Below are 27,762 nucleotides of genomic sequence, written 5' to 3'. Positions count from 1 at the left end.
CTGCCTTCTTTCCCTGACCTGAGGGGTGTCGCATATATTTCTTCCTGATTATGTACATATGGAACCAATCTGGTGGCCGTCTGAAATTTAAACATGCATTAGCTGATATCATAATCTAGAAGAAGACTGAAATTTCAGGAATGGTGACTATTCTGCCAAAGCTTTCATTCATAGAAAATGGGTTTTGGAAAAAATGTTTTCCCTATGGTTCATTCTTTAAATCCAGCTACCTGAATCAAAGAGGAAAGTGGCTGGTCAAACTCATTTATCTGCAATACAATGATGCACCAGGGCAATGAAGAGGCTACGTCAGCAGAGAATTTCACCCATGCCCTTCATCAAAGGAACAGTACTATTCACTATCAAATAAACATTGCTTCTTTCCTTACATCTATTCTTGAGATATATATTGCAGACCTAGTTAGATATGATTACTTTTCCCCTTTAATAACTTGAAGGGCAACATTTTAAAGAACAGAGAATACAATAAATATTTTCATTTCTTTGTATTTTTTAATAAGCATCTAGAAAAACAGTGGAGATACTCATTTAGGTAAAATCACTACTGTGTACATGAAACTTGACATTTCCTAATGAAAACAGGTCTTCCAATTTTCCCTACTGCAACCTGGCAATTGTTCTTTATTTTTAAGCTCTATTCTGATCTTATTTGGGTTTTACATGCTGTACTTAATATTGGGCACAGCAATAAAACTTGGATCCGCATTTCCAGTTTCTTCTCCCACTCGAGGGGAGAGGAGGGGAGGGAAGGGAAGGGCAGAGGATGATGGAGTGTACAGTGTTTTGGGTAAGAAAATGGACCCTGGAGTCTGAATGCCTGGGTTCAAGACCTGCCCCCACCAGATCCTAATTGTGATATGGGGGGGTCCTTCAGCCTCTTTGTGCCTTAGTGCTCTTGTTGGTAAATCAAGAACAATAATAGCACCGACATCAAAGGATTCTAAGGATTAATTAAAATAATTCATGTAAATTGCCTCACACAGTTCCTGGCTTAGTCACTGCTCAATAAAAAAAATCTATTTTTATTACCGCCTTACACTCCTGCTCAGCAGGACCGCTTGCTGTCCCATAACCACACCCCGTGCTTCTGTCCTGCTGTGCTTTGTTCTCACTGCTCTGCGTCTAGACCACCATGCAGCCTATTCTCTGGCCTGATGAAAGGTCCACTTCATCCTGATCCATCTAACCAATCATGACTTGATCCCAGTGGCTTGTTTGCAGTTCTCTTATTCTACTCATTATACTAAACCTACCTTTCGTTACAGTGATTTATGACTCTGTCTCCTTCATAGGTAAGGACTGTGTCTTACTAGCCTATTTATTCTCTACAGTATTTAATAATCTGCAAAGAGTGGTTACTCAATTACATTTATTAGATTGGAAAAGTTATGCTTACTTCTGAAAGTAACCACAATGTATTACACCATCTATAACAGCAGCTTTCTTACAGGATGCTTATAAAGATGAAATGAGATAATGCGTGTAAAGGGCTGCTGAGTTATTATTTCATCATTATTCAGCGTTCACCACGTGCCTGGCATTGCACTAAGTGCTTTACATGTGTGAACTCCCTGAAACAGGGCCTGACATGATGACCTTTCATTTCTCTTGCACAGAGTGGATGAGATACAGGTGTTTGTTTAATGACTGATGAAGAAAAATGGCGTTAGTATGGCATATTTAAATGTAAATGAATTAGCCATATTATTATTATTATTATTTTAACATTTACTTTTTTATTTAGGCTGTGCCAGGTCTTCACTGTGGCAGTGAGATCTTAGTTGCGGAATGTGGACTCTTAGTTGCGGCATGTAAATTCCTAGTTGTGGCATACGGGATCTAGTTCCCCAATCAGGGATGGAACGAAGGCCCCTGCATTGAGAGCAAGGGGTCTTACCCACAGGACCACCAGCAAAGTCCCTAGCCATATTATTAAAAAGTTGGCTTGAATATAATGAACTTCCTGATATTTCACAGTGTAGTTGGAGGACCAAAATAATTTGAGATATGCAAAAAGAAATGAAAACCTGCAAATCTTAAAAAACGAAAGGGAGTATCATGCAAATGCGTATCCAGTATTCAGGACTCCTAAGGGAAAATGGCACTGCTTCTGAAAGGCTCAATCCTCTCAGCTGTAAAACAGGCCAATAACTGGAACCTGCTGCGCCCAGGGGTGCTGTGAGGATCAAATCAGATGATGCTGGTGAAGAGCTTAGAACAGTGCAATAAGTAAACATATATATTTATCTAATGTGTTTTCATCATAAGAGATGCTCTCACTTATCTAACAAGCGAAGATCTAGGACCTTGATGGAAAAACCAAATCCAGAGTTGATCCAAATTTGTGGAGTCACAAACTGTTCTAAATTCCTGACAATGTGAAATCACTGGCAGGTTATTTCACCTTCTTATTGCCCTTTAGGTGATGACAGAAAGGGACATCAATCAATCGTGAAAGGCCCAGGAAGGTATCAGGAAGGTGAATGTGAGAGCATGGGTAAGTCACAAAGTATATAATCATTTCCTAAAACTTTGGGATTAAAATGCCTACCTTCAGCTCCCACATAAATATTCATTTGAGTCTAGTCAAATGAAAAACTCAAATTTTTATATTTTTGTGACATGCTATCTTTCATATTATATAGATATAACTGACATCTGTTCTTCTGTTCATTTCAGCTTTTAAAAATGGTAAAATGGAAAAAAAAAAAGGGGGGGGGAGCAAAGATCTGAAAGGCAAAATGCTACAATATAGCAAGCAAATAGTGTTTTATTTATCCAAGCATAATTATGTGAGTTGTTAAAGTAGAAAAGATTTTAAAGGAATCATTTAAATAAAACTTAAAGGGAGATACAGAAGCTCCTTTTAGTGAGTTCAGTTTCTTGGTATTGATACTATGAATCTCTTTAAGCATAAAGACGTACAAAGCATGAAATTTCAAAAAATGATGACACAGATGGAAACTAGAAATGCTTTGCAATGATTCAAATGTGTAATCTACTGTACTTATAAGCATTTCTTTTTCAAAATCTGTATTTGTAAAGGCACCAAAATAATTAGTTTCTCAAAAGGATTCTTAAAAAGGATTTTCTACCAAAAGCATGACTCCCCAGACTAAACACATAAGTATGTGTGTCCTCTGTTTTTTATCAGTATAATCCTGGGCTTTAAATGCTATGAATATATAAATGGAGAGGCCAAGTGGTGGTGTCCCTTCCCTTAGTTCAGATACAGAGCTGCCCATACAGAATAGCAGGTTTTCACTTCTAGATTCTACCGCTTAGTAACATTTCCAAAATAAAACCAGGGAGACTCACCTAGACTGCCAAATTTTAATTTCGCCAAGGTATTAAAGAAAACAATCAACACATATTACCATCAATAACTGATGAAGGAAAGGATAGTTTATCATCTCCCAAGAATAAGAAGCCCATCATTTCAGGAACAACGGGCAGTTTTGTAAATTAAATAAAAGTACCCTTAAGTTAAACTCATCATAGTGTGTGCACCTTTCCTGTGTGGATGAGACCATACAGTGTTTATCACAGAGCAGCGCCATCTCTGGTCCAACATTTTGTAAACACTAAGAGAGGGCCCCATAAGATGTCTACAACTGGGGGACCCATTTTTTAATTTAATAGAAGTAAAACAAAGGGGAAAAGGAAAAAATACCTCCTTTACACAAAATAATCTGTTGAATTTAGAATGTCCAGTATATGATTACATTATCAATGCCTAAAGATTGTTGCTTTCTTTGAAAAGCACAGTAACTGAAAAGACTGAATCCGTAAAGTTGAACCTAATCATCATTTTTCTACTCTTCCTTTGTTAGAATAAATGCTTAAAATATTTATTGGCAAACAGAACTTGAAATAATTAAGTTTATGTATCACAAGTCTTTTGAAGCATGCAAAGTGCTCAAATTTACATGTTATAAACATGGATACTCACAGCCTACTGGAAACATATATACAGAATAGACTTTAGCTGTACTTTATGATAAGTGAGATGAATGCACAAAAGGAGCAATGATTAGAAAATCTGTATCCAAATACTGGTCCCTAAGAATATATTCCTATCGGCCGAATTAAAAAACCGAATATACCTTGAAACTGATTTTTGAACTACCATTCATTTTAATAAAATTCAAATTTTTGCCTAATTAAGAAAATACTAGCAAAATTTGTTCATAAAATGGAATTCAATAACTGGACTGATTTTACTTTCGGAAGAATTTTTTTTAAATGTAATGGGAAAGCTACTACTACTCACTGCCAGGATGCAATATGGCTAAAATATTCAAAGAAAGGGTTAAAATAAGAGTATATAAATACAACATCTAACAAAACTAGCCCACATGCTCAAATGATTCCAAACAGAATGTGGATACACTTGCTGGTTAGCAGATTTTCTAGACCACAGTTTTATTATGTGTTCTCTACTCTTCTGCCGCCTCTATAATGGACTATCCTATCACTCATCTGTATCTGGATCAGTGGCCCCCACATCAACATGCAGGAAGTATAGAGGTGAGAAAATCTTGAGCATTTTCATTTTGTTACAAATTAGGACCCAGATTTTTAAAATTTTGAATTTTGTTTTTTAACATCTCAGCTAAAATACATCTTTGGTGGTATTAATAGACTACAAATTAAAGCTTTTAAGAACAGTGTGGTGTAGTGGCTCCCAGGATTGGCTTTGAAGTTATTAAACTATGTGAACTTGGACTTAATTATTTAACCTGTGTCTCAGATTCCTCATCTCTAAAATGGGGATAAAAATGGTACCATTCTCCTGGGGCTGGGTCATTAGTTGGGATAACATATTAAGACACTCAAAACAGAGCCTGGTGAACATGTTCATTAGGTTAGCTACTGTTATTGCTACTACTTATTCCTGGAGTATTTGAAAAATTCATTGCATTTATGGAAGATCACCAAAAGAGTAGACCATTGTTTCAGTACCATATCAGTCAATCCTGACAAAGAGAATTTCATCAGATGGGAAATGTGCAGGGTTCAGAGTTAAGAAAAAAAAAAAATGAATAACTGCAAAGAGAAGATCCTTCAGAATAAATGGTATCAGTTTCCCCCGTCAAAAAAGAACTATTCAGCTCTGTATTCTGGACACCTAGAGGAAACCGGAGCAGCAAGAATGTTCTCCCCTGGAAGCCACACTTACCCCCTGTTCATCCAGTTTCATGAGTTGTTCTGTGACTTTGGGGGTGTTGAAGGCCAACCGCAGGCACTGGACATTGAGCTCGGGAATGACATGCTCCAGCACTTCCTTCAGGGGCAGTCCCCGGGCCGTTGAGTGCTTTGCTGTTGAGGGAATGGCGTCCTCCAGCACTGACCCTCTCAGTGTCATGAGCTGAAAGAGAGACATGTGCTCCAGGAAGATGAGCGAATACATCAAATGCACTGAAAGCCCAGTCTGAGGTCCCCCTTGAGTCCCAATGACATCTGAATGGTTGAGCAAGTGAGGAAGAAAGGATGAGGGAAGTGATGTGAGATACTTTATATATGAAAAATGAGGCCAACACTTTCAAGAAGACCCAGGCAAGTCCAATGAAATTCATAATCAAGCCTTTTGAGGTCATTTCCTTAAATACCAGATAGAGTACGTATTTCCTTAGAGAGCGCAGAAAGATCAAGGTCTCTGAATGGCTATATAACGCCACTCACACACTAAGCAGGAATTAAGGAGATATTCCAGAGAAAATCTGAAGACTAAATGCTCAGAATTTAGAGGTTATACCTTTTTGAATTACAAAAGGTAAGGGGGGGGTGATAAAGTTTTAAATTTTAATGTACTGCTGACAAGCTTAAACTACTCCTACCCCCAAATGCTGCCACAATAGGGCAATGGTTACAGTTAGTACAGCAGCACTGTCAACAGCATTTAAAGCGACTTTTACTTTTCCCTTATTTCTTGAGATCCCTTCTATTATTATGAAATACAAACATAAGCAAAGAAATTTCCTTAAGTAATGATGATCTGTTGAAGCAAACTAATCTTCATTTTCAGAAATTTCCACGTGGCAGAGTCGTTAGTGTAATTTAAACACTACATGGTAACCTAAAGAAAAAACCCATTAAGTTGAACAAATTTCCATCAAGCGTGTAGGTTATAAGGCACTGCACCGCAACAGGAATAAATGCTGAAGGCTGGGAGTGGCGTGTGAGAGGGTGAGAGGTAAGAAATACCCATTCGGGAGGATATATCTACTAAGAAAAGTTTAACAAGGTCAGGTTCCATGAGAGTCCAAAGGCAGAAAAGGCATCGCTGTGACTCAGGGCATAAGGAAAGGCCCTCGTGGAAAAGGGTGGCACTGAAAAGGGGCCTTGAAATTGAGAAAAAATTGTACAAGAAGACAATGTCAGAGAGCAAAAGTGTGGAGATGAGAAAGAGTGGGGTGTGAGCGGGAAAGAGCAACTGCTGTAGCTTAGCTGGATCTAAGCGACCCCGAGGGGGCAGTGGGTGGTGAAGCTACAGGCAGGCCAGAGCCCCGAGCCAAGTGTACCCCAAGGGGCGTACACCTCACCCGGCTCCAACCGGCCACCTCAGAACTTGGCTGTATGGGGACGATGATGTAAGAAAGTTCAGTTGGCAAATAAGATCAACTGCCTGAAGAAGAAACTATAGGCAGAGAATACAGTTAAAAAGATGCTGTAAACCATCTTCAAGTAACAGGCAGAGGGTATGACAGAGGATTAGCTGGGAAAACGGAAGCCAAAGGAAGAATCACCAGGGAAGTAAAATCTATAACTGTGCCAACTGATGGAGAAGAGAGATGAGGGCCGGAAAAGCCAAGGTTACCAACCTCTGACTCTTGAGATAAGAAAAAGGCGCTTGGGGGCATTTGCTGTCTATTATTGGATCCGTATCTTTTCTTTCATTTATAAATAGTTTGCTTTCAAATAACAGGTGTGTAAAAAAAATCTTCTTGTGACTTAATATCTAACTTGACAGAAATAATTTTTGTTTCATTTTTTAAATCACGGGACACAGCCGAGCAACTCTCATGACTCCTCCTTCCAGGCGATAACGTTCGCCTGGAGACAGGAGGCTGCAAAGGCTGCATCTCCAGCTGAGACTCCCAGGCCAGGAATGCTAGTCACTGCTAATCCTGCACTGCAGAAAGACAGCAGCGCACCTCGAGAAAGCCAGAGCAGACGAGAAAAAGAATGATTCCTTTTTATACCTGATTCACTAGTGTTACTGATATTTTTGTTAATGACTTTCAGAAACAAGAAGAGAATCCTCCTACATCCCCGTGCATGCTTGCTTAAAAGCACTCACACCATAGATTTTGTTCATAAACAAACTGTCATGTTTCCAAAAACATGAAAATTCCTTTTTTTGTTTCTTTATATTGTGCAATGACTATTTCTACTGAAAGAGATTTGTTTGTATTTCTGTTATCTTGACACTGTTTACTGAAGCAACAGGAGTGTCACTGTGGTGACTATGTTTTCTTTTTTCTTGATGGATTTATTAACAGAAGAAATTAATAGAATGAGAAACCTGTACAAAAGCATAAGAATTAAGTCTTACTTTATTATATGCTCAGTCAACTGCCTTCAGTGGAAAAGAGTGAACTGCTCATCCTACAATGTGCATGAGCTCTGGACCAGGACCAACATCTAGAGATATCTTTTTTTTTTAATAAATTTATTTATTTATTTATTGGCTGTGTTGGGTCTCTGTTGCTGCACGCAGGCTTTCTCTAGTTGGGGCGAGTGGGGGCTACTCTTTGTTGCTGTGCATGGGCTTCTCATCGAGATGGCTTCTCTTGTTGTGGAGCACAGGCTCTAGGTGTGTGGGCTTCAGTAGCTATGTCACATGGGCTCAGTCGTTGTGGCTCATGAGCTTTAGAGTGCAGGCTCAGTAGCTCTGGCTTAGTTGCTCTGTGGCACGTGGAATCTCTCCGGACCAGGGATCGAACCCGTGTCCCCTGCACTGGCAGGCGGATTCTTAACCACTGAGCCACCAGGGAAGTCCCTAGAGATATTTCTATCAAAGGACTTTCGTTAGTTTATTTCTATGAAAGGTCTTAAAAAGATATTATCATTAAACCACACAAAGATTATTTCTATTGCAATGAAAAAAATTACACAAAGGCTAGTAACAATTAATGAAACAAACATTAGAGAGGAAGGAAGGAATGAAGGAGGAGGATGATTTTTGGTGTTAGGCATGTAGTCATGAACAACTCAGAGTCCTCATCTCCCTGAGCTTATGTCTGAGTGTAGGAGTCACAAAACAAACAAAATAAGTAAGTACGATGCATGGATAGCGGTTAAGTGTTCATGAAAGAAACAAAGCCTGGAATCGGGCATGAAATGAGGTATGAGGGAGTAGAAATTTTAGATCCAGTGGCCAAGGAAGGCCCCTGTGATTTAAGAGTAAAGGCCAGAAGGAAAAGAGGTAGCTGCAGCCACGAGGATGCCTGGGGAAGAACACTGATTACAGAGGAACAGGGATTATCGGAGCACTGAGGGAAGGAGGCCAGTGTAGCTGGAAAAGACTAAGCGAGGAGGAGATATTGGAGACGAAGTCAAGGTCGGAAGCAGACGAGCCTGGACTCCTAGGCTAGCAAGGAGAAGGGTTTTAACTTGGAAGATGGGAAACCATGAAAGGATTTTGAACTGAGGAATGACAAGACCTGCATTACATTTCTAAAGGACCTCTGCTGGGCTTGAAAGGATGCAGGGCTTAAGGGCAGAAGCAGGAAGAATGGTTCTTGGAGAAAGATGATAGTGCCCTGGCCCAGGCAGAGGAAGTGGGATGACAGAAGCGGCTGAATTCTGGACACACTCTGAAGATAAAGTCAACCAGTTCTGCGCACAGACCAAATGTGGGGGGCGGAGGGTAGGAGAAGAGAGGAGCTGAACGTGACCTCAAGGTCTCCAGCCCACGTGACTGTAACAACAGGGTTGTCATCGGTTAAACATTAATTTGAACATGAAAACACATAGTAATGGCTTTCTGAACCATGCACAACATTGGACTTGGATATTTCAATCAAAAGGTAAGGAAATGGCTCCCCGGGACCGTCGAACGGGTCAGCAAGAAGAGGGCTGAACTGCAGCACCCGAGAATCCGTAAGTGTGGCTCGACTGTCACTGCGGGAGGTGCAGGCGGAACACGTGAGGCTGAGGCGGGGGAGGCAAGAGCACAGATGAAGGCGAGTGTGGTTCCCTGGCCACAACAGAGGGTCCACACTCACTTAGGAGAGGAGTTGACCTGGAGAGAGGGGCTGCCACCAGCCGTGACTTGCCTGCAAGTCAGGGACAACTGTGGACACCAGAGACAGGATCTGAGAAAGAGAGTGCCGATTTAGAAAGCTTCAACTTCCGACATGAAGAATGATAGGAAAGTGGCAAGAAGAGGAATTGAAATGGATAAAAAAAAAACATAGAAAAGTATGATGAGGCCCTAAATCAGAATGGCCTTGGGGAGGGGAAGGTAAGGACGGGAAGGACAGAAACAGGTGGGAGGAGGTATGTGCGGCTCTCAGACATCCAGTATGGTCTGAGGAGCAGCTACCTGCACCCAACTTCAAGAACATGGTGTGTGCTCTGTGCTTTTCATGTCAACAAAAGAACTGACCCTGCTTAATGATCAGCTTTGGCGTGGAGAAAAAACACCCTAGAGCATGTGAGTTCTTCATTTCTCTCAGGCCACTCAACACATTAGATATTGAAGCCGTGCCTCTAAAAATCCTATTTTTAATTTCCCCAGAGTTCAAGCTGAGGAACAATCACTAAGTGAAGCCAACCCCTGCAACCTGCCTTGTATTCAACGGGGGAAATGAAGCCAAATGCCCTATTTAAACTAGTTTCAAAACCATTATTTTCTAGATACCTCAAGGGGGTATTAGGCATTAACGCATAACAACACCCCTAAAGTGATGTGGCTCAGAGAGGTGATAAATTGATAGCTGGCACAGCTATACATATGCTTAGAAAGAAAACAAAGGAAAAAACCTTCATAGTCCCAAACTCGCTCCTGAGTTTTTGTTTTTTTTTTAAAAATGCTTTGTTGGCTAAATTCTTTTGTTTCCCTTTCTTTTTTTTAACCCGAATTTCATTATTAAAACTCATATATTATGTGTGTGCTTAGATCCCAAAAGAGCTCCAAGAACCTGTTCTACCCACAATCAGACAGCCTCTGGTTCAAATCGTCTGTGTTTTAGGCCTCTGGAGAATACGTCCAAGATGGCAAAGAGAAAATACAAGAAGAAAAGAGTCCCTCTCCTTTCTCTTGGGTCAAGAAATGTCCTAAGCAATAGTTTGGAAAAGTGAGTTAAGTCTTGGGTGATCCTCTCTGGCTCCTCAAGCCAGCTCGGTGCTTTCTGGCTGCCCAAGCAGGATATGTAATATCCAATTTGGGATTCTGAGGACTCCAATTTCCTTAGGTCACGCTTAATGGACATATCTTTCTGTGAATCAAAACTGCCATTCATTTACTGCATCTATCCAGAGCTGGATGGGAAGAGAGCGTCCACATCTAACCATTATGTCCACCCCTATTCAACACCAGAATGAATGAAAGGGGTCTTTGTTTATTCTAAAGACATTTGTAACCATGTACTATTAAATTTAATTGCTTTGCTACTGCTACTACTCTATTTTTTTTCTCACTTAAATTAAGCCTCAAATCTTTCTCATCTGCGACTTACCTCACTAGTTCTAAAAATTATTCGGTAGTTGTACGGAGATCCATTTTCTTTCGTTTCTTCTGGTTTTTCCCTTCGAATGCTCACAGCCACCGGACCAAGATTCTCATCGGCCCCAAAATAGTTCCAGTGTTCTTAGGTACAATAAGACAAAACAAAATTAGAATATTTACAGAATGCGTAAAAATGTTACATGCTGCTTGCAATTTAAAAGATCACTCAGAAATTACTGTATACCAATAAAATGTAAACACATTTAATAAAAAAATCAATATTCTTCAATGAGTTATAAAAGCAAAGACTTAGCTATTTTAGCAGGTTTAGTCTCAGAGGAGGTAAGAAAACAGACACAGCCTGTTTAGTTTTTTACTACTCTGGGACTTAAAACTCTACCATTTTTTTTAAAAAGAAATTTGTGTTTTCTCACTATAAACAGGCTACATTGTGTCAGGGCTTCTTGACTTTTACAAAAACAACAACCAAAACCTCCCCCCTAATCCTACAGAGAACAAAGCTTGAGGATAGAGGGATTTCCTGCAGATTAAAAAAGAGATTTCCCTGGACTGGAGAGAGGAGAGAGGTCTGTGAGCTACTTGACAGTGTTCTGCTCCCACGTTGCCCAAGTAAGATGGAGTCTTAGCTCAGAGGAAAGAGCTTCAAAGTGCCCCTGGGAGGCAGAAGCCCAGACCCAGGGCTCTGGGCCTCACCAATGGTTCCCACATAGTAAGCACAAAAGCATCCCAAGAGCCACTGAACCTGGAAGGATGCTAGGGCTGGGATAACGGGCCTCTCCTAGGCAACCAGTGTGGCCAGGTGACTGACAGCAACTTAGGGGCCTCTCCTCAATGTCTGGCATTGCTCCAGGCTCCAAACCTTAGCACAACCTTGGGGGCTGGGGGACAGTATCCAAATGACTGATGCTGACTTTACCTTCCTCCTGACAACAAGGAAGGTCAGGATCAGAATTAAATTATTTATAGAAAATGTAAGAAGTGATATTTACAGTACACCTAAGTATACTTCTTAAAAAAAATTTAAAATCACTGATACAGACATGTTATGTTCCCAGATGAGAAAGCGAATAAAACAAATACATGAAAAGTTAGAATGGGTAATTTACTTTTCAAACCTCCAAAATACTAACTTTACATTGTCTTATTTCATTTACATGTGACATGGTTAAATGACTGAGTTGTGACATGGTAGGTTATTCTAATACAAAACCCATCAATATTTGAAAATACACGTTATTCCCATACAAAACATGTAAGTATTTGAAAATCCATGAGAATAATAAGAAACAACAGCATAAAATAGCTAATCATGTAGTTCTCAAATTTAGGTAATACATATGAAAATGCTTTGCAAGTACTAAACAACAATTATGTAAAAGATATAATCATTAATATCACAGGCCAAGAATATTATCATAATGCATGGAAATTCAAAATAAGGGAAACACAACGGGAATACAGGCAACGAACATCTCATACACGGACACTGTGAAACAACCCAATAAACGTCAGAAAATTCACGTACAAACACTTCCGTACACCCTCAAAGCACAGCATGGGAGAATCACACTCAGAGGTTATTTACTCTTACTTTGCACATAACTTTAATAAGCGTGGTTGTCTGGTCTTCAAGCCCACAGCTTGATTTCAAAGGTGTGATAATTCCAGATGCTGACAACGTCCAGAGTGTAGGGCTGATAGAGACTTGCATGCAGACAGCAATGTGAGAGAACAGCTGACAACAAGGGAGAAAACAGAAAGGGGGGAGACAGAAATAGCATAAAAAAGCAGACAAGAACTGAAAGGGAAACAAGACAGTAGTCTGGGGCCATTTACTGAAGGAGCAAAGAGCTTAACACACTTCAGTACTTCAGAGACTATTTTAACCCAGCAGCGCAGAACGCCAGCGGACGTGTCAAAGATGAGCGCCGCATTCACGATATCCTGCTCCTTGCACTTCATGGACTGTACTGAAACCTGACGCTCCAGAAACTCCTCAAACACACCTCGCAAACCTCAGAAAGGGCAGGTGAGACTGCCGATCTCTGCTGCTGGAGAAATTCACAAAGACAGGGCCCCCATCAATTATCGTCAATAACCTCATCTCGTCCTCAAGCTGTCCCTGGTCAGCTCTCGCTCTTCTTCTCCGGAGCAGATATTTCAAATATTCTCTGTTTTCCTTCAAACTCCCCCCATCTACCTCCTCTGAATCTCAGCAGATAATGCTGTCTACATCACAAAGAAAATAGTCATTTCAGAAGCAACTGTCCTCATTTTTCACCATCACACACACACTTATCTGGATCCAGACTTTTGCCTCCTTTCCTTTACAATCTACAACCAAATCTGCCCCGAAATTCTGGCCTCCACTCATTCCACCTTCCCAGGGACACCGATGCCCTGTATCTTCAACTTCCCCTCTCTACCGTCCCTTCATTCCCATCATCATCTAATCATCTCAAGTCTCCTTCATCTTTAACCATAACACCCTCAACTTCTTATCAACCTCCAGGTTAACTCCTCTTTTCTTTCTTCCACTGGAAACTTTCTGAAAGAGAGGCCTAATTCTTCACTTTAGGATTCCTGTTATCTGACTACCAGTGCACAGTTACCAATGTCAGCCTTAAAGTTAAAACAAACAGAAACTTTTGGTCCTTATGTTGCTCAAATTCGCCGCGACAACTTGCCAATGGCACAGTTGGCCATTTCATTTTTTTTCTAGAAACAGTCTTTCCTGGCTTCTCTGACACCACCCTGTCCTGATTTTCCTTCCACCACTCTGGGCTTTCTTACTCAGTTTCCCTTCCTCAAGAGTCTACCTGCCCGCTCCAGACATCTGTGAGCCCTAGACCTCCACGTCTACCTAACAGAACTATTTGTTTGTCCCGCGGCATCTGTAAAAGTGAACTCATCTTCCACACAAACCTACACAACCCTGCAACCCCAATTTCAACAACTGCTATCACATTTCTCTAGTTGCTCATGCCAGACCCACTGTCATGCCCTGTGAATTCTGGTTCCCAAATCCACCTACTTTTCCTCCATCCCACTTCCACTGACTTACCCTCATCATCATCTGCCTGCATGTTTGACTGATTGGCTTTTCCTGACTGGCTTCTAAGACGCAAGCCTGACCATCACTATTAAGTTTAAAACCCTCCTCTGGTTTCCTACTGGTCCTTGGATACTTTTCATGGCTTCCCAAAGGCCCTCATGGCCTGTCACCAGCCTATCACTCCAGTTTCAACTTGTACCTTTCCATCATCCTTCTGAACTCTGAGAACCAACCATACTGAACTTCTCAACTCACAATGCCCCTTCTCTAGAACATTCTTCCCACAACTCCTCTTTATTTGACCAAGGCCTCTCATCCTTCAGGTCGCATCTGAAATATTATCTGACATCCTCTCAAAGAGTGATTGAACAATGGAGCAAAATGAAAGTGTATACTTCGTATAGTAACAATAATACTTTAAAAATTCCTAAAAATACAAATCAGGGAAACCAAATATTAAATATATTTCAACTACAAAGATTTAGAAATGTTACAACAGAAAAATGTAAATTTATAAAAACACAAATATTAAACAAAATCATTTGAGTATAAATTGGCAGATAAAATAAGTGTTGTTTTAAAAAGAAACTAAATCCTACATAAAAATAAAGAATGTTCACTTAAAAATGAAAAAAAATTAAAGATCATTTAAACTTTTTTGTGTGTGTCATCCTCAACACTTGGCTATATTTTTGTGCAATTTTTTCCCCCCAGTTACTGAACAAGTACATTTTCTGAGTTGGGGGAATGCTGATGAGGTCATTCATTATAAACTAACTTCTAACACTTTCTTCAGAGTCTATGTTTGAACAAACCTATCTCTGGTTTGATAACGCCAGGAAGATCTTTTAAAAACTTGTGTGTTTGTGCAAAAACATCAATCTGTTTTTATTGAAAAAGAGCTCTAGCCATGATTTCCAAGAAAGCACTTCCATTTGGCCTTCATCTATTTCAGTTTCGTCAGTAGAGATGGAGATTCTGGTCTGGTTTCCTGTGTTTAAATTCAATGCTATTGTGATCAGACTCTACTTGTTCAAAAAGTCTTTCAACTTGAGTAAGAATTATTCTTACAATAAAAGCCTTGTTTTTTAGTCCATCATCCATTTTTTCTGCTCCCCAGGATTTATAAAAGTATAGACAAAAATCCTTTCTACATGAACACAACTTTTTCACTTCAAAATCTGAAAGCAAAGTGTAATTCGCCAATAGAGGAATTTGGTTCAGCAAATTACCTTAAATTGAATTTTTGAGTCTTTAAACTTTGATCTCAAGACAAATGACTTTTTTTTTTTTTTTTTTAAACTAAAACACAGCCTTTTAAGGTACCCTGAGTCTGGTCCTTCTGGCCACTCTTGCCACTGCCTGTCCTTAAAGTTCTCTGGACTGCGGTACCTTCCTACTGGGACCACAGCCTAGGGGCAGCACTTCTGCACTTACTCCATGCTGTAGCAGCATGTTTTATTTCTTCCTACCAGCCATGTACCTCCACCCTTTGCTGGCGGTGCTATCCATCAATTGCAGAGAGCTCTTCCAGCCACACCTACAATCAGCTTTGTCTTTTGTGGGGTGGAGGGACGGAAGGGGGAGAAGAGGTACAAGGACGGGGGAGATGCAGATGGTTAAGTGTTAAAGAAAGGACAGGAAGCCTTTGATGATGAAAGTTGGAGGAAGGAAAGGGGAAGGAAAGAGAAGCTGGAGACTCAAGTAGGGTGGATAAATCTCCTAATGGATGAAGTGAATTACAGGAATTACACCACCAAAAATAAGGGTATTTTCGTGCCAGCATACTGGAATGCCAAAAACCAGTATTACAATCACTCCATTAGAATGATATAATGCAGCAAAGGGAGGAACTTTTGCCAAGCACTCTATCTAATACTCACACCAACCATGAAAATATAGGCAATGCCTTCTTTTCCACAGACGTGGCAAATATGATTTGGAGAGAAAAAGTCACTTTCCAGCCACAACGAGTAAACAGCAACATCAGAACTTAAATATATTATTTTAAGTACCAATTCCAAAGCTCATTTTCTTAAGCCATTACATATATTATCTTCCCAAACATTTCTAAAATTGTATTATGTATAAAAAATAGTTAAATAAAATGTGATGCCTAAAGGGATTATCTAGCCAGATCGCACATAAAGCTTTACTCCTTGATGTGCTACATTGCCAAGGTGTCATTGTGCTTAAAGAGAGAAATATTCATGTTTTATCCATATATGGCTGATTCCCCCCTGCCTTCATTTTTCATCTTCAGCAACTAAACAAATGTTTAGCCTGAAGTTTTCTTATTAGTTCTGGTTTTTGAGTTTTGACAAAGATGGTACAAAGAGCACCGATGAGTAGTTCTGCTATCACAAGCACATTCCACACAAATAGCCATGTTTCTGGCTAACACAGTCACAATAATAAATAATAAAATTTTCACATTCTTAGACAGGGGACATAGTAAATAGTTCAAAGCTCCAAGTAATTAGATCAAGTACAGTCATATCACCCAGTTATGAGCTGCGGATAAGCATGTGTGCACAAGGCAAAAAAAGTTAAAAGCCTGGCATTTTAATTGTAAAGAAGGAAAGGAAAATAAAATTCAAGAGTTACAGGGCTTCAACCAGCAAATCTGGATTGCCTGTATTGGTTTTCATATTTGCAGACTTACATTACTATTTCAGTTGTACATTTCCCTAGAGACCAGCATAATGTGGACCAAGTATAATTATGAACAAAAATACTTTCTTTTTTATAAATAGTTTGTAAAGTTGCAATGCACGGCTTAGAATAATTCCTTAGAATTGTTAACTTAGAAATTTAAACAGGGGAAATAGACTGATACAAATCAAAGAAACAGAAAGCACATAAAACAGCGACTATCTCGGCCCTCACAAAATTAGCAACAACATTTCTGGAGGGAAAAATGGTCCTTGGTAGGGCTGGAATCCATTCATTCACTGCTGGTGGCTCTGAATGAATGAATTGGCACCACCCATTTTAGAAAGTATTACAGCAACATATGTTAAAGTCACAAAAATGTTCACATGCTACTCTTAATTACCCTAACTGACTATGTAGAAGGAGAAATGAAAAATCTTCTACTTCCTCTAGAAAATGCATCTTAAGTCACTGTACGATGGGGGTGCTAAAGATACCACACCACTAAGCAGAAAGACGTGTCCTTATCTCTCAGCAGGTCAAAGAAATGAATGATGGCAACTTTACTAGCTGGAGTCAAAATTGTTTCGCCACTTTCAATATTTTCTACTCTTTTTCTTAAAAACAGCCCACTTGGTGGGCTACAGGTGAGCCAGCATCAGTGCGCTGACCCTCAACACTTTCATTAGACAGAAGGTCTAGATAACTAGGAAAACCACCCACCATAGGACGTGCTTCTATAAAGGTGCATATCTCTGCCTACTGAGTTCAATTTGTTCAGATGTTTGTTTTTGTGCAACTTATTACATCTAAACCTGATTGATAACTAGGTTAGAAAGAGAGAACAGGTCTAAAAGTTATAATTAAACAAAAAAAGAAAAAAGGGAAAAAAAAAAGCAGCAGCAGCATATTCTGCTTTAAAAATGAAAATACAGGTTTGCCAAACTGGCGGTAACAGGTATCCAACTGTTTAAACAGCTCTTTCCGAGAAGAGCACTGCTCAGAGGTTCTGTCTTGGGTCCCCAAAGGACGCATCCTAATTATAAGGGTGGAGGTTCCATGGGAACTAAAGAGCCTAGGACTTTGCATCATAATCAAAAGGAGGTCAGAGTAATGGATGGGGACATTTACACAGGACTGGCCACAGGCCAGAATTCTGTTCCAAAGCACTGCACTAAGCGCATAATTGTGGTTGCACAAGAGTAATTGCCCACATTTACAAAGTGCACAGTACTCTGAAGTTCCAACTCTTCTTTCCACAGGTAACTCTTAAAAAGCAAGGTGGTCTATTTGCCAAAATTACATGAAGTTGTTAGGCTTAAGGCTGCACATGACGAAGCAGCCCCCACCAGCCCCCTAACTTGCCAATAAAAAGTAGACCAAGGTTGACATGAATAAATTGCATCCATGGTTAAAAAAAAAAATACAAAGAAAACTCTAAATGAAACAAAGGGAAAATAAAAAGTATCAGTGTCAAAATGGGAGATTTTTAATTGGCCATTATCTATGACAAATATCCAAAAATTATATTTTTAAAAATTCAATCTCACAAAGTGATCAAAGAAATGAAAACGTTTTGGACCTATAATAAATGTTCTAAAATGAAAACTGTAAATATTCAAAGTAGTCAAGAAAATGTTAAATACTATATAGTCTTAAAATATCAGCGGGACCTTTCTGGTCTTAGCTTTCTTAAGAACAATCTGGCAATAAAAGTCAAGATTCCTATCAAGGTTCACACCATTTCACTCATAGGGCTTCACCTTATGCAAATAATATGACATGCGGGGGAAAAAAGTTACATAACAAGATCACTGATGTAAGGTCAAGGTTTTTAAATGTCTATGGATAGAAATTAGGGGGTTCATGAACTTGGATGAAAAAAACCATACCTTTATTTTCACTAACTTCTAAATGAAACGTGGCATTTCCGTCAATTACAAATGCGCCAACTACTGCAACATGAGCTGTGCATGTGACTTTGACACCAATAGAAGTCAAAGGTATTTTCAGCTCACATTACAGTTGCTGCAGACACATCAAAGTACCAAGTATGCTCACTGCGACTTGGAAATTATGGCAGTTATCAGACCTGATGCTAGATCTTTTTGTTAATGCAATGAGAAAGAAACATCTGTACTAGTATGTCACAGAATTTTTTTTAAGCTCTTTATTGCCATATAATTGCTTTACATTGTTGTGCCAATTTTTGTACAACGAAGTAAATCAGCTGTATTTATACATATAGCCCCATGTCCCCTCCCTCCCGCGACTCCCTCCCACACTCTTGCAATTGTATTTTAACATGCTTGGTGTGCTTTGCACTTTTATTCTATGCACTTAAAAACATTATTCTAAGGAGAGTCCACAGATTTCACCAAACTCCCAAAGGGGTCAACAGGGAAAAAACAAACAAAGACACTTAGGAAGATCTGATGTAAGAATTATTTACAATAAGGAACTGGAAAGACTGAATTTAGAACAGCTGGAAACTTTACATAAATGATGGCACAGCCAATTATGGAATCATGAAAAAAAAACTATATTTAATGATCCTTATCTTACTTTAAAAATGAATACATATTTTAAAAAAGGTGAGAAATAAAGTCACCACATGATTAATTTTCTAGTTGCTAATTTTTTGTAATGAATACATATAACTTTTATAATAGGAAGATTTTTAAAAATATAAAAATGTTATTTGGTTTGCAAATGGTCAGAGTATAGAGAATAGTTTAAAAGGTTGCATATTAATGTAATTCTTTATGTTTAATGTTAGGTAATACTAATTCAAAGGCCAGCTCAGAAAAAAAAAGTATTTAACATTCAAATGAAAGAAATTACAATGAAACACCTGTCTCTAACTCAATGTCTTCATATTTAAAAACACCTAGCACCTCCTTACTAGGTTTCCGAGGATTTTAAAGGAAGTCCCTCAGAAACAGAAGCTCGGGTCAAGGAGAAGTCACTGGTTCTCATGAGGGTGAGGACCATGCAGTGTGTCTCAAATATTCAGCACAGCCCGCTTGGGTCTATATGAGTCACTGAGGTTGCTTCTGCTGATGCTTCTACATCACTGAATGCTTCTACTTGACTCGCATGCAGTTAGGAAGGTCTCTCCTCCTGATGCCCTGAAACTTCAGATGCATGGCCCCCCAGTACAGAGCAGGGGGCCCCAAGAGAAGAAGAGCAAAGGAATTGCTGCAGTAAAGCAAGTATGTTTCAAGGCACCTAATTTTGGTGGCTCACTGGTGTCTGAAGTTAATAATGAGGTGCGCATTTGAAAAACAAGTGACAGGGTTTATTATATATTATCCGCCTGCACTGAAATAACAGATCTACAGGGCCCTTACAGAAATTCTTCAGGATACAGGAATTAGTAAGCAAGGCATTGGCCTTGATGCTTGTTGACACACAATGTTGGGGAAGTGTTCCCATTTTCATGTGGGTGGTTCATAGGTAAGCTGCTGTTATTGACTGTACCTGAAGGTTTTTGTTTTTTACATTTTATCTTCACTGCTTTTGGAGGTGGAGAAAAGTTTCAAATATAGTACAAAGAGTTTCAACACACATATCCTTAACCCAGTCTTCCCCAATGTTAACTAATCTTATGTTAATATATAGTACACATAACTACATATAGTACAGTCATCATTAATTAGAATCAGGAAATTAACGTTTACTAAAGATCGTACTCAAACTTCACTAGTTCTTCCACTGTGTCCTTTTTTGTTCTGAAATCTCACTCACATCCCACACTGTATTTGTCATTACTTCTTCTTAGTCCCCTGCAGTTTGTTACGTTCCTCAGTCTGTAACAGTCTTTCGTGACCTTGACACCTCTGAACAGTATTTATCACTCAATTTGGGTTTGTCTGGTGGTTTCACATGATTGGACTAAGCTTATGCAATCTGGGCAAGAGAACCACAGAAATGATGTAACCTCAATGCATCATTTCACGGGGTTCATGATAGAGACCTTGATTCATTCCATTAAGGTGGCATGTGACAGGTTTCTTTGCTGTAAAGTTACTGTTTTTCTCCTTGTGGTTTACAAATATCTTTGGGGAGACACTGTGAGATTAGGCAAATCCTGCTTCTACTCCTGTTTCTCCTCAAACTGTCATCCACTGACTTCAGCATCCACCCTTTGTGTCTAAGGAGGTTTACAACAGTAAGTATCAGTCTCCATAATGGTGTTTTGGGTCTATGGGGACCGATTGGTGGTCTTGGTTAATTTTCACAAAACCACCATGACCACACACCGACTTGTCTGTGGTCTCATTTCCTGAAAAGAGAGGAAAAGGAACTGCAACATATTATTTGGCGTCCAGAGTATAGCACAAGGTCATGTACACTGCGGGCCCTCCTTGCCTTTACCTGGTGCTATAAATACAAGATACACTGGCTCCTCAACTCAATAAATTTTATACTTTGCATCAGGACCAAACATTCCTTCAGTTGTGACACATGTGCTGAGCCTGCCTAATCTGTGGTCCTTGCCATCAAGGAGTGCTTAGTCTGGTTATGAACCAGGGCCCCATGCAAAGCACCGGGCAGAAACTAGAGCACAGGGTGACTTGGAACAGTGGTGGGAAAGCACCCCGTGCACCTTTGGGAAGGAGGGGGTTACCCAGAAGCCCAGCAGAGACAGGGAGCACAACCCATTCTGATGGGTTGGAAAGGGGGGAAGTGCAGCTGCATTCCATGCAGGAGGGGAGCACGATAAAGCCCCCCCAGCCTCAGCACCCATGTGGGGCTTCTATCCGGCACTGCATTCACCGTCTTCTCACCCTACAGGGACACCTCCCTGTTGGAGGGGTCCCATTACTCTTCCACTGCTAGCCCTCAGTCTCCCCAGGTAAGGTGAGCCCTGCTGGGGAAAGAGACCCGCAGCGCGGCGGAGGAAGCCTGCCACCTACACCAGTCCTCCTCGGCCTTTGTTCATCAACGTGGCAGAGGTCACCGGACTGCTAAGAAAATCCAATAGCATGAAAGAGAAAATACGAGTCAGAAGATACAGATCATTCAAGGAAAAGAAATTGGAAAAAAATTATTTTAATGAATACCAGTGGGGAAACACAGGGTATATAAAATAAGGATAAGCTATTAGAAAAGTAACTACAGGAAAACAAAAATATTGAGCTCCTGGGGCATAAAACTACAACTGAAAAAAAATAAAGCAGAAGCACTGGATAATAGAACAGAGAGAGCCAGATACATACAATCCCTTATTCAGAAAATAAAATTGATCTAGAATAAAAATAAAAATAAATTGAAATTATAAAAGAAAAAAAGGGAAGATAAAATCAGAGGTTCCATCATCCATCAAAATGGAGTTCCAGATAGAGGAAACAAAGAAATTGTAAAAGATTTTGTAAAACACTTTTTAAAAATCAGGAAAAAAACTGATGTTCACTAGCTTCTCCTTTGTCCAACAGCACTAATGGCAGGCTGCAAACACCATGAAGACAGGTTTATCTGCTTCTGTTCTCCTCCAAGCACTGTAGCTGGCACAGAGTAGATGCTTAATAAATATTATGTAATGAACGAATAAATAAGAGTCGGAATGCGCAGTTGTTAATTTTTAAAACCACTTAAAAAATATGAAGGGCACTCATTAACAGTAAATTGGATAATTAAATTTGTGTGTAAGAAAAGATATATGAACATAAACTACTGTACTGTATATAAACAGGTAAACAACAAGGACCTACTGTGTAGCACAGGGAACTATACTCAACATCTTGTAATAACCTATAATGGAAAAGAATCTGAAAAAGTATCTATCTCTATGTATGTATAACTGAATCATTTTGCTGTACACTTGAAACTAACACAACATTGTAAATTAATGGTACTTCAATTAAAAAAGAAAAGCAACAAAAAAAGATACAGAAGGTTACAAATCAAATTATTGTGATTAGGAGAGGGATTACCTTCTCCAACACTGCATTATTAAATTTTTATAGTAAGCATGTATATACTTTTGATTTGTCTGCTGTCTGTTTGCCTCCACCAGAACATAAGCTCTGTGAGGGTGCTCCGTTTTATTTCTCATTCCAAGTGTCCAAAACCCTGCCAAGTGTGAGGAAGGCACTCGTGCACGTGTGGCAGCCACCGAGGCGCAACACTTAATACCTCCCTTCCAGAACCCATTCGGCCACAAGAGATACAATCAGCGGAAAGTCTCTGGCTGTAGCATCTTTGGATCTTCTACAGTTTTCCAGCCCAGCCACACTCGGACTGGGCAGCCCCAGGACTGAGCATCCCGGGGGTGACAGGGCCCAGCCGTTACTGCCCAACAAAAGACTTCTCTGATGCTCTTTTTCATGCCATGGGGTTGGCTGAGATTTTGTCAGCTGTGCATGGTGGGCTGAGGCTCCCCCGTCCACTTTTGCTTCTTCTCCTTTTTACTTTCATGGTATCAGACCTGCACTGTGGACTGAGGGCCTTCCCTGCTAAATTCTGCTTCCTCTCCCCTCTTCTTTCACAGGCGTTACCCCCAGGTCCCTAGCAAACCACCAGCATGCCTACACTGTCTTAACATCTGCTTCTCAGAGGAAGGACTTGGTCAATGTGTTTGTTACATGATTAAACTGTAAATGCAATCATGTAAAATGTAAATGGCTATGTGATTAGACTGCATTTGGCAAAGACAACAGGATGGATTTTGAGCAGGGTGAACTAGAGATGGAGAGACTGAGACAATGGGCAAGCATTGAGGCAAGAGGCAAAAAGGGCTTGAAGGGACAGAACTGGGGCTTGGGACACAGAGAGCAGGAAGCCAGCAACCATTCAGAGATGCACGCAAGAGGCCCTCCCAACCGACTGGAGGTTAAGAACAACGAGAGGCACCAGAGAGGCTTCAGTGTTTCAAGTCCAAGGGACTGATCATAATGGTGGCATTTACAGCATGAGGGCAAGGATGAGGAAGGCTCGTTCAGGGAGGAAAATGAAGAAGTCAAAATCTGTGTCCCAGGTTTCGAGTCGCCAACTAGATAACCAACCAGGTGGAAGCAGGTAATGGCTGGTGAGAAAAGTAGCGATAACTGAAGAAAAAGCCTGGGAACAGAGGTCTTTGATTTGGATATAAATGTATACGAACTACCTTTTCTAAAAGGAATTTTTTGAGGGTCACTCATTATAAAGGAAATACGTAAATCATGCTAATGAAACAGAAATAGGAAAAAAAAACAAAAGTGGAAACAAATATGTTATTAATGAAGGTTGTACAGTTGAGCATCAAACTTGCTTCTGGGAGTTGAGGAGATACAGTAAAAACATGTATAAATAAATAAAACAAGAAAACAATTCCTGGCATCAAATTCTAAAATAAATTTCTCACATGGAACTTTCTAAAGGGCACGTTTCCAAAGAGCAAACAGGCAAAAAAACCTTCCTACCTAACAGCCCCCTTGCTACTGGAAGCCTTGGGCAGGTAAAGAGAGCAGCAAAACCCTCCCAGGTGAGTTTCTCAATCCGTTATTCAGTGCCCCAGATCTCCCTGAAAAGGATTAAAGAACTAGAGAGCTACCCTCAAACAAATTAAATACAGTTTATATGCTCTCAATAAAAACTAAGACGGGGCACCACAACAGTAAGTTATTATACAAGTATAAAATCTTTCCCTATTAGTTTTGGCAGAAATAAACTGTTAAGTTCAAGAGCACAGAGCACAACATGGTTCAGGGGAGCGGACTTGCTGACTCTGGAGTTTATCACTCACTTGAAATATGACCGTCCACGAAAAACTAACCATAGAGGAGTGATCCTTAAAGAACTCTGAGTTACAAGGCATCCCCTAGTACTTTCCTTGAGATTAATGTTGCTATACTTACAGAAGAATTAAACAAACAAAATAGGCACAGAGCTTTACAAATAAGTTTAGCTGTCTGGTGTTCTCTGATGTTCTATATGTACCATATACAATAATCCACTAAAATTTACAATAGGTACTTAATGATGCTCATTTAACAAACTGGAACTTACAGAATACCTCCTGATAACAAAACTGTAGAACATATCAGAGCACTAAAGCTGTCACTTCAAGGACAAATGAAGTTTAGGGCATATATTCTAAAGAAATGTTCAAGACAGCTGATTAAAGAGGGTGAGAAGTAAATAAAGAAAACTGGATATTACAATAGCAACTGAAATCCAACTTGTGTCCTCAAACTGATAATCCTGGAGCCCAGCGTACTGCTGAACCTGACTTGTATATGTGTGCGTGTGCATATGCAAACACACATGTGGTGGGGTGGGGCGAGGTGAAGGTGTGGGAAGAGGAAGGAACCAGAAACGAACAACCAAATCCGGTGGTTTAAAGTTATCAATAGAATAATCAGGTGCAGAGCATTAGCGTTCCTTCTTTTCAGGAGTGGGAAAATATTCTTAGATGAGCCTCAGAACAGATAATGGCAGCTGCTCCAGACCTCTGGGCAGGAGGGAGAGCCCCTTCCCCAGCACAGCATCTTCAATAACCTGACTTTTAGAGTGACACCCTGTCTGGTATCAGACAAGCCTATCGACACTTTTGATCAATGGAGCAACAAACACCAAAGATAACCCATGGGCTCCTCTCTTTCTATTAGTGCACCCTTTCGAATGGGATCCAGGGAAGATGTGCTTCAGACACTCGAACACTCAGTGCAAAAGTGAAAAAGCCCTGTACTGGTACTTTAATCATGGCGACTATCTAAGTAAAAACTAAACACAAAATATATATGTACTCAAAGGGAGATGACCAGATTAATTCTGGTTCTATCCCACTGCCTAGTTTGTGCCTCTCTAGGAAGGATGTGGTTGTGTCACTTGGACTTATCACAATGACAACTTTGCCTTGGGGTCTTCTGAGCATTATATGAGGAGGTCTGCAGAAAGCACAAAGTAATAACACAGTACATGTTAGCTACATCATTACTGTCATTTAATCCTAGGTGAGTCTCAACAGAAACACCACACACACTGGCAAAACAGCAAAGAGAAGTGGGCAGAAGGAAGGACCAGAAAAAAGAACACTGATAGTGTGTTGCTTATTTCAATAAATGTAAACAGTGGGGTTCCTCTACTGGGCCAGCATCTTTCCAGCAATGGACTAGACTTACGTGATGGAGCCAAATATCCTCTCAAGTCTAAATTTGCAAAATGATGTTCATAAAAACAATGTAATATTAAAAAGTGATGGCAGCTTCATCAGCCTAATTCAACTGAATTTTACATATTAAGTCAACAATATACACTTCAGTAAAGTGACTATTTTCCCCCCAGAGACTTAGCCACAGTGAAGTCAGGAATTCATTAAATGGCAGAATGGAAAATATCTGGTGATAAAGAGGCTGGAGTGACAACCAGGTCAGTAGTGCTACATGCCCTGTTGCTGGAAGATAAATTATATCCAACATTGATGTACTCCTTCAACAACATGACTCGCTTCCAGGTTCTGATTAGGAAAAATGAGTTGGCGCACTAATTTCAGTGAAATCAAGTTGTATACTAAAAATCATAAGAGAATTACTTGTCTAACTATGTTTTATATTGTGAAGAAAATACGGATATCATTTATAAATGGAACCTTAAATATGACACAAGTGAACTTTTCTATGAAACAGAAATAGACTCACAATCATAGAGAACAGACTTGTGGTTGCCAAGAGGGAAGGGGAACGGGGGAGGCATGGAGTGGAAGTTTGGGATTAGCAAATGCAAACTCTTATATATAGGGTGGATAAACAACAGGGTCCCACTGTACAGCACAGGGAAACATATTCAATGTCCTGTGATAAACCGTAATGGCAAAGAACAGGAAAAAGAACGCATATATAACTGAATCACCTTGCTGTACAGCAGAAATTAAATACAACATAAATCAACTATACTTCAATAACATAAATTTTAAGAAAAGTTTAGATACTATATAAATTTTTTAATACACAGTTGTACTTTAGCTCCAAGTGATGCCATTCAGAGCCATAATGTGTTGTATCTTATCATATTGTGACAAATGACCTGCCTGATTTGAGAATTCTAAGTTGTGTAGCCCAAGAAAACACAGCAGGTGCTCTCTGATATTGCCTTCCACTGGACCAGCGTCATGCACTAACTACCACTCTGTATTCCCTCTGCAAACCACAATGATAAACGCCCAATGGCACTAGGAGGCAATCTCTAGCGCCACACGCACTTTCTGCTCCCACCAGCTAGACTCCACGCTGACAAAGAGCCGGCTGTGTCTTCCCAAACCTGTTTATGCCAGTTGACTGGTTATTGTAATTATGAAATGTAATTAAATATTATGAAAGCTGATGGAATATGAGTACAAGAGATAAATCCTGTTTCTATTAAAAACTAAACTGAAAGCTTTGGGAAGACTTCATAAAAGCAAGTCACTAAAAGGAAGCTATTGGATTAGATGTGGGCGAGACCTTATAAAAAACGAGAAAAGATTCTGAAACCTCAGATTCTGTAAGATTCAGATTGCTTTGCTAGTGTCTCTGTTTTTGCTCTTACGGTTTATACTAGTCACACAATGTAGAATTCAAAATAGTAGAATCACTGTCAAAGAAATACCCTTGGCCTCACAAGAGTTTAGCAAATATATGTTTATTATCATATATATGGAAATTATGAAAGGAAAATATTTAATGAAAATAAGATATTTTGAGTATGTATACTTTTGAAAGATCCCCTGTCTTGATTTTTTTCAATTAACTTGTTCCAATTATGTTAGCTAAGAGGGTATTTTCTACAACTTAAATTAGAAACTATTTTGGATTAGTTGCTCATGAATTTATGAAGTGTTATGATCCAAGCTGGATTACTCTGGAATATAGGTGTTCAAATTTTTATTCCTTACTTTTGAATGACAAAGTAGCTTGAACAAAAATCCTACAAGGTTTAAAGATAAAAATGTACTCCTTCCCTTTAGTCTAATACAGCAAAGCAGAGCAAAGCAGTCGAGACACGACTCTGGTCAGACACCCCAAAGGTGAAATCCTGTCTCCAGTATTACTAGCTTCATAACAGCTTAACCACTAAAACCAGCCACTTACACCCCAGTTTTCTCATCTGGAAAATGCCATCGATAATGAAATCTACACCACAGTGGGCAGGGAGAGGCTGAAATGAGAAAACGCATGTCATACAGAATGCTAAGTTCCTAGTACACAGTAAGTACTCAAAATGTTCATCATTAATGCAATTATACTGCCTAATATGAAAAGAGCCAACTACTACATAAATAAAGATTATAAGTAACACGTTCTTTCTTATGGTGGCGTGTCAGTTCTTTAGCAAGATGACCTCACCTATAGACAGATCACAAACACCTGTG

At 39.7% G+C, this 27,762-nt stretch overlaps 1 protein-coding gene across 12 annotated transcripts in view; it reads right to left on the bottom strand.

The window, feature by feature from the left end:
• SIPA1L1 (signal induced proliferation associated 1 like 1) overlaps positions 1-27,762 on the bottom strand; it is a 443,906-nt gene that overhangs the window by 106,451 nt on the left and 309,693 nt on the right. For all 12 annotated transcript variants that reach the window (XM_057730455.1, XM_057730457.1, XM_057730458.1 and 9 more), the window contains 2 exons: positions 10,710-10,840; positions 5,204-5,392 (listed from right to left, as the gene is read on the bottom strand). In XM_057730455.1, coding sequence (XP_057586438.1) covers positions 5,204-5,392; positions 10,710-10,840 — 320 coding nt within the window. The remainder of the gene's footprint in view (positions 1-5,203; positions 5,393-10,709; positions 10,841-27,762) is intronic.

Source organism: Hippopotamus amphibius, chromosome 4 (genome assembly GCF_030028045.1).
Source record: "Hippopotamus amphibius kiboko isolate mHipAmp2 chromosome 4, mHipAmp2.hap2, whole genome shotgun sequence".
In the NCBI taxonomy this organism is placed as follows: Eukaryota; Metazoa; Chordata; class Mammalia; order Artiodactyla; family Hippopotamidae; genus Hippopotamus; species Hippopotamus amphibius.
The sequence above is the reverse complement of the archived record's forward strand: the minus strand, read 5'-3'. Positions and strand labels throughout refer to the sequence as shown.